An 11629-nucleotide genomic window follows, 5' to 3' on the forward strand; every position below is an offset into this window, starting at 1 on the left:
CCTGATCAAGTGTATCCTAGAACTTTGTGGGAAGCTAGGGAAATGATTACCGGGCCTCTTGCTGAGATATTTGTACCATCGACGGCAACAGGTAAGCTGCTGGAGGACTGGACAGTGGCTGACATGGTGTCATTATTTAAAAAAGGTGATAAGGAAAAGCCAAGAACTATAGACCGGTGAGCCTGATGTCAGTGGTGACTAAGTTTTTGGAGGTGATTCTGAGGGACAGGATTTACATGTATTTGTAAAGGCAAGGAATGATTAGGGATAGTCAACATGGCTTTATGCATGGGAAATCGTGTCTCACTAACTTGACTGAATTTCACGAAGAAGTGACAAAGATGATTGATGAAAACAGAGTGGAGGATGCTGTCTGTGTGGACTTCACCAAGACATTTGACAAAATTCTGCATGGTAGACTGGTTAGCAAAGTCAGATCACACAGAATCTGGGGACAGCTGGCCCTTTGGATTCGAGATTAGCTTGAAGGTAGGAGACAAAGGGTGGTGCTGGTGTAAGGTTGTTTTTCATACTGGAGGCCTGTGACCAGAGGTGTGTTGTAAGAATTAGTGCTGAGTCCACTGCTTGTTGTCATTTATATAAATGACTTGGATGTGAATGTAGGAGGAATGGTTAGTTTGCAAAATTTTTGGTGTAATGGACAGTGAAGAAGGTTATCTCAGAGTACAACAGGACCTTGATCAAATGGGCTGATGGGCCAAGGAGGGGCAGATAGTGTTTAATTTAGATAAATGTGAGGTGTTGCATTTTGATAAGGCAATCAGAGCAGGACTTATACACTTAATGGTAGGGTCCTGGGGAGCACTGCCAAACACACACACCCTGGAATGCTGGTTCGTAGTTCTTTGAAAGTCAAGTTGCAGGTAGACAGGGTAGAGAAAAAGGCATTTGGTACGTTTGTTTTATTGGTTAGTGCATTGAGTATAAAAGTCAGGATGTCATGTTACAGCTATACAAGACATTGGTTAGGCCACTTCTGAAATATTTTGTTCAATTCTGGTCTCCCTGCTATAGGAAGGACATTGTTAAACTTGAAAGGGTGCAGAAAAGACTTGCAAGGATGTTGCCAGGGTTGGAGGGTACAAGCTATAGGGAGAGGCTGAATAGGTTGGGGCTATTTTTCCTGGAGCATCAGAGGCTTATAAAATCATGACAGGTATAGATAAAGGTGAATAGCCAAGGTCTTTTCCCGAGGGTAGAAACTAAAGGGCACAGGTTTAAGGTGAGAGAGCTAAGATTTAAAAGGGGCTTGAGGGGCAACTTTTTCATCCAGAGGGTGGTGCATATATGGATTGAGCTGCCAGAGGAAGTGGTAGAAGAAGGGCACAATTACAACATTTAAGAGACATTTGGACAGGTACATAGATAGGAAAGGTTTACAGGGATATGGGTCAAACACAGGCAAATGGGACTAATTCAGTTTCGGAAACTTGGTCAGCATGGACGAGTTGGAACAAAAGGCCTGTTTCCGTGTTGCATGACACTATGAACTTCAAATAGCTGGCAATCAGTAAAAACAAAAATGTGGCATTCATGTGACGTTTAACCTGGGTTTTCTGAAATAGAACACTCCTTTACTAAGTTTAACAATTTATATACTATATGTTAGCATTCTCCCAGATGTAACCTTGTGATGAATGCAGAGATGGTGCAAAGTACAATTCTCATCATCGTTGGCCCTTTATGGAAACACGTGCAATGACAGACAACTCAGCAGTAAGTTTTCATCGTTTGATGTTGGGATCATTTGCTAACCGTACATCATAGGAACACTATAATTAGCTCAGTAGGAGCAGTGCATTAGAAAAGATGAGGATTTGCTGGCTATACTGGGCAGACCTACCAGCACTTCCTTGCCGACAGTCAGGAGGGAGGTGTAGGCCTCCAGGTAGACCCGGCTGCAGCTCCTCACAATTTCCAAACCTTTCACTGTGATGTCCCGGGCATCCCCCAGGCCCAGGCCGATCAAATACAACATTCTCCGTAATCTGCAACTAAACGGACACCATTAAACGTCACTTTCGCTGCCGACTCCTTCCACACAGCAGCCTGCCGCCATCACCATGGCAACAAACTCCCCGGTTTACGGCAAGACCCCCAATCCAGCCACCGGCACTTCACAGCGTTTTTACGACGATGTCACTCAAGAGGCGGAATTCCTGCTGGGCAGAGGGTGAATGAACTATTAGTTCACAAGTATAAATCTGGGGATGGATACGTTTGCGGGGCCTAGGATTCCGAATGTGGAGCTAGTGAATGGGTTGAAAATCCCAATACTCGGTCTTGGTGAGTTACTGAATGTGTCTGATTGCAGTAACCTGACCAAACTCCAAAGAGTGCCTCACACCAAACCATGGTCAAATCGTTCCTGCAGCAAGCTTAATATGTGACCTTACTTTAAGTACCTAAGTCTACAAAGTATAAACCCCAGTCCTGACGTTGCACAGCACCTGATTACTAATATTCTCTCCTCGTCATTCATTGGGTGTAGGTGACACTGACAAGAGCAGAATTTAAAGGCTATTCCTCTTGACAAATGTCTTAGCACCTGCTACAGGCCCAGTTTACCTCCTTCAGAACTCGACCAGCTTCAGAAGAAATAATGATGTAAAACACTTGTTGATGGAAGTCCCCACCCAGAGTACCAATGATGCCTTTAATTTTTCTTCCAAATATTATTCAACATTGAGGAGTAGAGTCAAATCGCACAGAAAGAGACCCTTTATTCCAACCAGTCCATGCTGACCATAATCCCAAGCTAAAATAAAAATCATACAGTCAGGGTCAGAGGTGTACGGGATGGAAAAAGTCCTTTCGGTTCAACTTGTCCATGCTGACCAGGTTTCCCAAACTGAACTAGTCCCATTTGCCGGTGTGAGGCCCATATTCCCACCAAACCTTTCCTATTTATGTATCTGTTCAAATGTCTTTTAAATGTTGTAATTGTACTGCCTCTACAACTTCCTCTGGCAGCTCATTTCATATACGCACCACTTTGTGAGAAAAAGTTGCCTCTCAGATCCTGTTAAAATCTATCCTGTCTCACCTTAACTCTATGCCTGCTAGTTTAATTAAAAATAAAACTTCCCTCACACCGACCCCACCTGGGACAGGGATGGTATGGGGTTTAAATAAAAGTCGCCATTGGCTCTTCCAAGGAATCCAAAATCTATACAGAAGAAAAATAAAACAGGCCTTTGCTGGAAAACAACATTCAACAACCATCCTCTGTCTCCCACTGTGAAGTTAATTTTGTATCCAATTGGCTAACTCTCTTCGTATCCCACGTGATCTAACCTTATTAAAAAGTCTTGTCATGCAGTATCCTGTCGAAGACCTTGCTAGAACTCACGCAGACATGGTCTACCCGCACTGTCTTCATCTATCTTCTTGGTCACCTGTTCAAAAAACTCAACCAAATTTGAGAGACACAGTTTCCCATGCACAAAGCCATACTGACTATCCCCAATCAGTCCTTGCTTTTCCAAATGCACGTATATCTGGTGTCTGTAAACACTCTGACGTGAGGCTCACTGACCTGTAGTTCCCTGGCTTTACCTTGCAGCCTTTCTTAAATAAAGACGCAACATTAGCCAGCCTCCAGTCTTCCTGTAGTTCATTGGTGGCTGTCAATAATAGAGATATCTCCACTAGGCATCCCACAATTTCTTCCCTAGCATGCAAAAATATCCTGGGATACACCCTAGTCAGGTCCCATGGAATTATCCCTTTTTGCACCTCCTCTTCTGTAATGTGGACTCTTTAGACAACATTATTTACTTCCTGGAGTTCCCCAGCTTCCATGTCTTTCTCCATGGTAAATATTGACGAGAAATATTTGTTTAGGATCTCACCCCTCCCTTTTGTTTTCACACATTGACGACCTTATTGATCTTTAAGGTGCCCTATTCTCTCCCTAGTAACTGTTTTGCCCTTAATATTTTTGTAGAATCTCTCTGGATTATCTGCCAAAGTTATCTCATGTACCCTTTTTGCCCTCCTGATTTTCCTCTTAAGTGTACTCCTAAACTTCAAGGGATCCACTTGGTCCCAGTGGCCTATACCTGGCATATGCCTCCTTCATCTTGATCACAGCCTCAATATCGCGAGTCATTCAGTGATCCCTACTCCTGCCAGCTTGGTCCTTCACCTAATAGGAACATGCTGACCTTGAACTCTCATTATCTCACTTTTGAAAGCATCCCACTTGGCCAGTCATCCCTTTATCTGGGAGCAGCCTCCCCCAATTAACTTTTAAAAGTTTCTGTCTATTAACATCAAAATTGGCCTTCCCCCAATTTAGAACTTTAACTTGTGGACCAGACCTATTCTTTTTTCATAACTATTTTAAAACTAAAAAAATTATGGTCACTGATCCCAAGTGCACCCAATTAACACCTCTTATTTGCCCTGCTTATTTCCCAAGAGGAGACTGAGTTTTGTCCCTTCTGTAATAAGGCCATCTATATGCTGATTGAGAAATTTTTCCTGAATACACTTAAATTCCTCCCTATCAATCTCCTTAATGCTATTGCAGTCTCAGTCTACAGAGTCATAGAGTTCTACAGCATAGAGACAGGCCCTTCAGCCCAAACTGGTCCATGCTGACCAAAATGTCCATCCACGCTAACCCCATTTCCCTGCATGGCCCGTATCCTTCTAAGCCTTTCCTAATTATGTATTCATCCAAATGTCTTTTAAACGTTGTTAATGTCTCCACCTCAACCACTTCCGCTGGCAGCTCATTCCATACCACTGTGTAAAATAGTTGCCCCTCAAGTTCCCATGTGTTCTTTCTCTACTTACCTTAAACTGATGCTCTTTAGTCCTCAATTCCCCAACCCTGAGAAAAATACTGAGTGCATTCACTCTATCCATGCCTCTTATGATCTTATACACTTCTATAAGATCACCCTCTTAGTCTCCTACGCTCTAATGAAAAAATTCCTAGCTTGTCCAACCTCTGCCTATAACTTAGGCCTTTGAGTTATGGCAATATCCTTGTAAATCTCTTCTGCATTCTTTCCAGTTCCATAACTTTCTTCCTATAGCAAGGTGACCAAAACTGAACACAATACCCCAAGTACGGCCTCACCAATGTCCTGTACAACTGCAACACAACTTCCCAACTTCTATACTCAGTGCCGTGACTCATGAAGGCCAGCGTGCCAAAAGCCTTCTTCACTGCCCTGTCTACCTGTGATTCCACTTTCAGAGAACCGTGCACCTGAACTCCAAGGTCCTTCTGTTCCACTACACTCCTTAAGGCCCTACCATTCACCATGAAACTCCTACCTTGACTTGACAAGATGCAACACCTCACACTTATCCACATTAAACTCCATTTACCATTTCTCAGCCCACTTCTAAGTCTGGAAAGTTAAAATCCTCTACTATTACAACCCTATTATTCTTACAGCTATCTTCAGTCTCCCTATATATTTGCTCCTCGATTTCCAGCTGATTATTGGAGGGCCTATCAAAAGTGAGCATCCCCTTCTTAGTTCTACCAATATAGTTTCACTGGATGATCCCTGAGGAATATCCTCCTTAAGTACAGCTGTTATGTTTTCCCTAATGAAAAATACCACTCCCCCTCCTCCCTTGCTTCCCCTTCTACCATTCCCATAGCATCTGTACCCCAGAATGTTGAGCTGCCAGATCTGGCCCTACTTCAACCATGTTTCTGTAATAGCTGTGATATTCCAGTCCCATGCACCCATCCATACCCTGAGTTCATCTGCCTTGCCTGTCAAGCCTCTTGCATTGAAATAATTACAGTCTTGCCTTGTTCCCTGCCATTTTCTTGCCTGTCTTGTCTCTTTAACTTGCTCCCTTTAACTTCTGTACTAGCGTCAACCTTCTCTTTTGTCTCACTACTCTTTAGGTTCGCCAACCATTCTGCCCTCCTTCCAGACTAGTTTAAACCCTCCCAAGTAGCCCTAGCAAATCTCCCGACCGGGATATTGCTCCCCTCCAGTTCAGGTGCAGCCTGTCCCTCTTATACAGGTCACCTCTGCCCCAGAAGAGATCCCAATGATCTAAAAACCTGAATCCCTGTCTCCTACACCAGCTCCTCAGCCATGCATTCATTTGCCCTATCCTCCTATTCCCACTCTCACAAACATGTGGCACTGGGTGTAATCCAGAGATTACTACCTTTGAGGTCCTGCTTTTTTACTTCTTGCCTAGCTCCCTATGTTCCCTCTGCAGGACCTCATCCCTTCACTGCTGGTCCCAATGTGTACAATGACCTCTGGCTGCTCACATTCCCCTTTGAGTAATTGCTGCAACTGCTCCGGAGACATCTTTGACCCTGGAACCAGGTGGAGGCTTGGCACCATCTTGAAATCTTGATCTCAGTTGTAGAAACCCCTGACCAGAGAGTCCACTATCACAATTGCTCGTTTGGATTTTGCCATACCCTGCTTTGTAGCAAGGCCAGTTGTGGTGCCAAAGACCTGGCTGCTGCTATTTTCCCCTGAGAGGCTACTCATCCTCAGCATTATCAAAACGGTATACTTGTTTGAGAGGAAATAGCCAAAGAAGACTCTTGCACTACCTGCCACCCCTTGTGTTCATCCATCTGCCTGACTGAACCTATGGTGTGACCACCTCCCTGAAGTTACTATCTATCATGCCCTCTGCTTTGTGTATGCTCCTCAGCATGCCCAACTGCCACCCAACTGATCTATGCAGTCTGAGAGGAGCTGCAGCCAGACACACTTCCTCAGCAGCGGGAAGGCAGTAGTTTAATATCATGCTGGGGCATCTTAGAAAGGTACTCATGGGTAGGGAACTGGAGAGACAGTTGAGTCTGGGCTGTTGGTAAGATTACTCTTTTATTTAACATGCTGCTAACTATTTACACACTTAAGTTTAGCACAAGGGTGTTCATGGGATCATCTTTCTCCAGAGTCTATTCTCATGTGATCTGTTTCTTTGCTTCTAATGCGGATTGACTACTTACATATTTGAATATCCATCACCTCCCCCCAGCCTTTGTCTCATCTCTTGCTGTCAGAGGTAAGCACCGTTGTGGTTTCATCAATCTCCTTGCTCTTGCTGTCTGTTTGTGGAGGTTCAGGATCTAGAGTCATAGAGATGTATGGCACAAAAAGAGATCCTTCGGTCCCACTCATCCATGCCGACCAGATATCCTAAATTAATTTAGTCCCATTTGCCAGCATTTGGCCCATATCCCTCTAAACCCTTCCTATTCATACACCCATCCAGATGCTTTTTAAATATTGTAATTGTACCAATCTCCACCATTTCTTCTGGCAGCTCATTCCATACGTTCATCACCTTCTGCATGAAAAAGTTGCCCCTTAGGTCCCTTTTAAATCTTTCCCCTCTTACCTTAAACCTATGCCCTCTAGTTCTGGGCTCCTCTATCCTGGGGAAAAGACCTTGACTTTTCACCCTATCCATGCCCCTCAGGATTTCATAAACTTCTATAAGGTCATTCCTCAGTCTCCAAAGCTCCAGGAGAAAAGCCTCAACCTATTCAACCTCTTCCTATAACTCAAACTTTTCAACCATGGCAACATCCTTCTTGAAGTTTTTGTGTGTACTCTGCGAAACTGTTTGAATCTTCAGAGAATGTCATCTTTGTATAAAAGTTGACGTCCTGGATTTCAGGGTAGCTGATCCATTCCTTGAGGGTCTCTTTTTCATGATAATTGAAGTTCCTGTGTTTTTCCTGATAGCACAATTTTCTGTCTCCACACGATGTAATGTCAGTTATTGAGTTTTCTCTAGGATTGTGCCTTCCTGATTCTGATCCTGGATTCATACTAACTTTCCTGTCTGGAGCTCTGGTAAAGCACAAACTCTGTGATGTTGGTTGTAGTTTTGGTTTTGGCTTACTTGTTACTCCAACTTCCTTTCTTAAATTTCTGATCCATATTTGTTTGTAACTCTATATGTGGGAGATCTGTGACTGTGTAATCGTCTGCTCATCTGAAGTTTGTCTGGGGAGAGATTGTTTAACAATGGTGTGGCGTGATAACTCAGTAATGAAAAGTCCAAGTCCTCATTTATCATCAGCAGAGCTTTGATTGTTTTCACAACCTTCTCAGCCTCTCTGTTCTCTTGTAGGTATGTAGGCGAGCTGGTGTTATCTATAGACCCACAGACTCCGCAAGTTTTTGAAACATTCATTAGCAAACTGTGGGTCATTTGAATCAATTATATCTGGGATACCAGGCATTACAAAAGTTTTGATGAGTAAGGTGATAACAGCTTCCAATCCAAGTTCGTGCATATATTTAACCTCAAACCTTCTTGAGTAATGGTCAGCAATGATGAATATCCTTCCTTTAAGCTCAAACAGGTCCATGCTAAGGTGCTCCCAGCTCCCAGATGGAAATAAAAATTCATAAATGGAGTTCTTCTTCTTGACAATGTATAGCTCAGTGCGGATAATACAATTCGAGATAATCTCTTCCAACGCTTGTGAAATTCCTGCCCCACATAGGGTATGACACTTTGTAATCCCCAAGTGTCATTGATGTATCTGTTGAAAAATGTCAGGTTTGAGGACTGTTGAAATGACTTTTTTTTTTGTTGTGGATCAAGATATCATCTATGATGTCTTTGCTACTCATGGTGTTGTATAAGAATAGGACAGTTGTGAACATGAGGCCAACCTTTGAGATAACATTACAAATTTGCACATATTTCTCATCTGCTTTTTGAGTTTTATCGTTTTGATGTTGAATGAAAATATCTTGATGTCAAACAGCATAAGACTCCACTTCTTCAATAACGTTTTCCATTGGATTCATTTATTTCACCCAAAAATGTCGTTTCATTGCTTTTAAGCTCTTTGATTTCTTAAATGACCTGGTGAGATTTTCCTGTTTTTAAGCCCGACTCTCTTTTTACTGGAAGAAGCAATTTTAAAATGCCTTGCGTTCTTGCAGGAATGGCACTCTGTTTTGAGTGGGACAATTTTCACACTACAGCAGCCTTTTCCCACCACAGCAAGAACCCTGTGTAACAACTGCCGCTTCACTCTCTTCATGCTTTCCTGGCCTCAGCAGAGATGCACTTTCACTTTTTGCCCAGATGCAATGCCTCGATTATTTTTTCAACGAACTCTCTGTGTCACCTCAAGTAAAAAGCTCATCAGTTTTCTCACCTCTGCCTGTCCTGTCAATTGTAGCACTTTCATGAGTTTCGAAACTTCCCTTGATCAAATAACGTCTGATAAGCTTTCTTCCAAAGCCCCACCCATACTGCAAGTTCCAATTAGGTCATCTTTCAGGCTTCCACATTCAAAATTATCCACTCAGTCATTAACGAAAAATGGCATCTTTATGTTTTTGTATTTGATTGTTAAATTTAGCCTCTCTATTTTGAAAAAGGCTGAAGTAAGAATCAAAAGTCCTGAATAACCTCTTCATATCTTTTACATATGTTCAACACCACCCCAGGTACTGCCTGCTCATTGTGTGAAAAAATAACATCCTACATGGTTCAGTTCATGTAGGTTCAAACACTGACATCATAACTGCTGGTAAGGCATAGTTTGTTGGTCTGAAAGGGAAAGATAAATTAATCTTTCAGAAGTATAGATGCAAGATCACACCTGAAAAGTTCACCTATGTATCTGTTTCAGACTTTTCTGGAAAAAAATTTCATGCCCCAGTCTAATATAAAAAACCAAGAGTGCCCCTCTTTTTAAATGACTGCAAATAATAAGGAATAAATCGCAACTGATATTATTCCACATTGACTTTGTACAAGTCCTGAAAATATATGTTGGTTAGGGAAGGTCTTGTGTCATAAACCATGTGAGTTTCTACAGTCGTAAGGCAGTGCACACTCTCTTCAGCTGCATCAGTTTCAGACACTGATTGGAACATTGTGCACCTTCAGCATTTTTTGTGATATTTAACGATATATGCAGTCAGGAACTTTGGCAAACATTCTAGTGTGATGTTGTTTGTAAAAGGGTCACTGCAGTCCTGATATATGAGGCAACTGTAGAAAAGGTGTGGTTATTTCCCTACCTAAGATTAATGAAAAAACCTGTTCACTTTGGTGATATGTCTTGTGCATACTAATGCCTTCTTCAACCAAGTTTCTTTCTTACATCATCTGCATTAACATGTTCATCCTCTGGTCATATCTGATTTTCGTTTGAAACTGTGAATTTCATGAATTCTGTGCTGCTCTGTGAAGTGGCGCTAATTCTGTGCTGCTCTGTGAAGTGGCGCTGATAGAAGGACACCTGCATATCTTGACGTAGGTAAGAACACCACAATATGCAAACAGGAACTAGAGGTGTTAGCAGTGTAAATGGTTAACTTCACACAGTTTTTTCGTGTAACTTTACAATATTAACTCAGGTTATCTTACCAGCACTTGATGCTCCTTTTAAGTGAATTTCCTTTTTAAAGGAATAATTTTTCAAGTGGATGTTAGAAAACATTAAGATGTAATATAAATGTAATTCAACCTGGGTTGCAGTAGGGTAGATATGAAAAAAGCTCAAAGTAAAATCAAGAGGCAGTGAGGGATTTGCTGAATGAGAGGAGGCAGTGGGTACTGATTATTGGGAAGGACTGAGGAGGTAGGGTGTGTTGAGTGCACAAATCTATGTAACAACTTGGATCACAAGACACAGTAGAAGATTGTCAGATTTTGGGATTTCTTTTAGGGTTGATGGGGAGATAATTCAATTTGACAGGCAAGGAAAGCCTAAGTTATCTGAAAGTAAATTCAGCAGTTCAGATGTTCAGTCATTATGAGGTTGTAGTCAAGAAACAAAAAGAATATTTAAGTTAGATTGCAAAATCAGAGGAGGATATAAAAACCAAAAGAACTGCGGATGCTGTAAATCAGGAACAAAAACAAAGTTGCTGGAATTTTGGAAAAGCTCAGCAGGTCTGGCAGCATCTGTGGAGGACAAAACAGAGTTAATGTTTCGGGTCCGGTAACCCTTCCTCAGAACTGATGGTGGCTGGGAAAACATCAGTTTATATGCAGAAAATAGGGAGGTGGGTGGGCTAGGGAGTAAACTATAGGATAGAGCCCAAAGAGAGAGAAAGACAATTGGATAGACAAAGGAGTTGCTAACGATCAGGCTGGGAGGGTGAATAGTTGTTAATGGGGACTGTTAGTGACTAACAACAGGGGGTGTGTGGTGGCAGGCTATGTGGCAACAAGGCCTGGTGTGTGGGGTGGGGGGCTGGGACATGGGAGAGTTTAGGCCCTAAAATTATTGAACTCAATATTGAATCCGGAGGGCTGTAGGGTCCCCAAGTGGAAAATGAGGTGTTGTTCCTCCAGCTTGCGCTGGGCTTCACTGGAACACTGTAGCAAGCCGGAGACAGAGATGTTGGCCAGGGAGCAAGGTGGTGCATTGAAGTGACAGGCAACAGGTAGTTCAGAGACAACAAGGTGCAGGGCTGGATGAACACAGCAGGCCAAGCAGCATCATAGGAGCAGAGAGGCTGACGTTTCGGGCCTAGACCCTTCATCAGAAAAGGGGGAGGGGAAGGGGGTTCCGAAATAAATAGGGAGAGAGTGGGAGGCGGATAGAAGAGGGATAGAGGAGAGGATAGGTGGAGAGGAAACAAACAGGTCGAAGAGG

At 42.7% G+C, this 11629-nt stretch overlaps 2 protein-coding genes across 11 annotated transcripts in view; one reads left to right on the top strand and one right to left on the bottom strand.

Moving 5' to 3' along the window:
- The window catches only part of dph5 (diphthamide biosynthesis 5), a 62197-nt gene extending 58854 nt beyond the window's left edge, over positions 1-3343 (bottom strand). The window contains exons 1-2 of one of the 2 annotated variants that reach the window (XM_020514949.2): positions 3319-3343; positions 1865-2015 (exon numbers count right to left, since the gene is read on the bottom strand). In XM_020514949.2, coding sequence (XP_020370538.1) covers positions 1865-1999 — 135 coding nt within the window. In that variant the 5' untranslated portion in view covers positions 2000-2015; positions 3319-3343. Of the gene's footprint in view, positions 1-1864; positions 2016-2471; positions 2490-3318 lie in introns of those variants that run through there. The other variant, XM_048601604.1, reaches the window with a different exon arrangement.
- zgc:110366 (uncharacterized protein LOC550476 homolog) overlaps positions 2132-11629 on the top strand; it is a 100973-nt gene continuing 91475 nt past the window's right edge. For all 9 annotated transcript variants that reach the window (XM_048601598.1, XM_048601597.1, XM_048601600.1 and 6 more), the window contains exon 1: positions 2132-2307. In XM_048601598.1, the coding sequence (XP_048457555.1) occupies positions 2232-2307 (76 nt within the window). In that variant the 5' untranslated portion in view covers positions 2132-2231. The remainder of the gene's footprint in view (positions 2308-11629) is intronic.

The sequence above is a fragment of the Rhincodon typus genome, chromosome 10, assembly GCF_021869965.1.
Source record: "Rhincodon typus isolate 14 chromosome 10, sRhiTyp1.1, whole genome shotgun sequence".
Lineage (NCBI taxonomy): Eukaryota > Metazoa > Chordata > Chondrichthyes > Orectolobiformes > Rhincodontidae > Rhincodon > Rhincodon typus.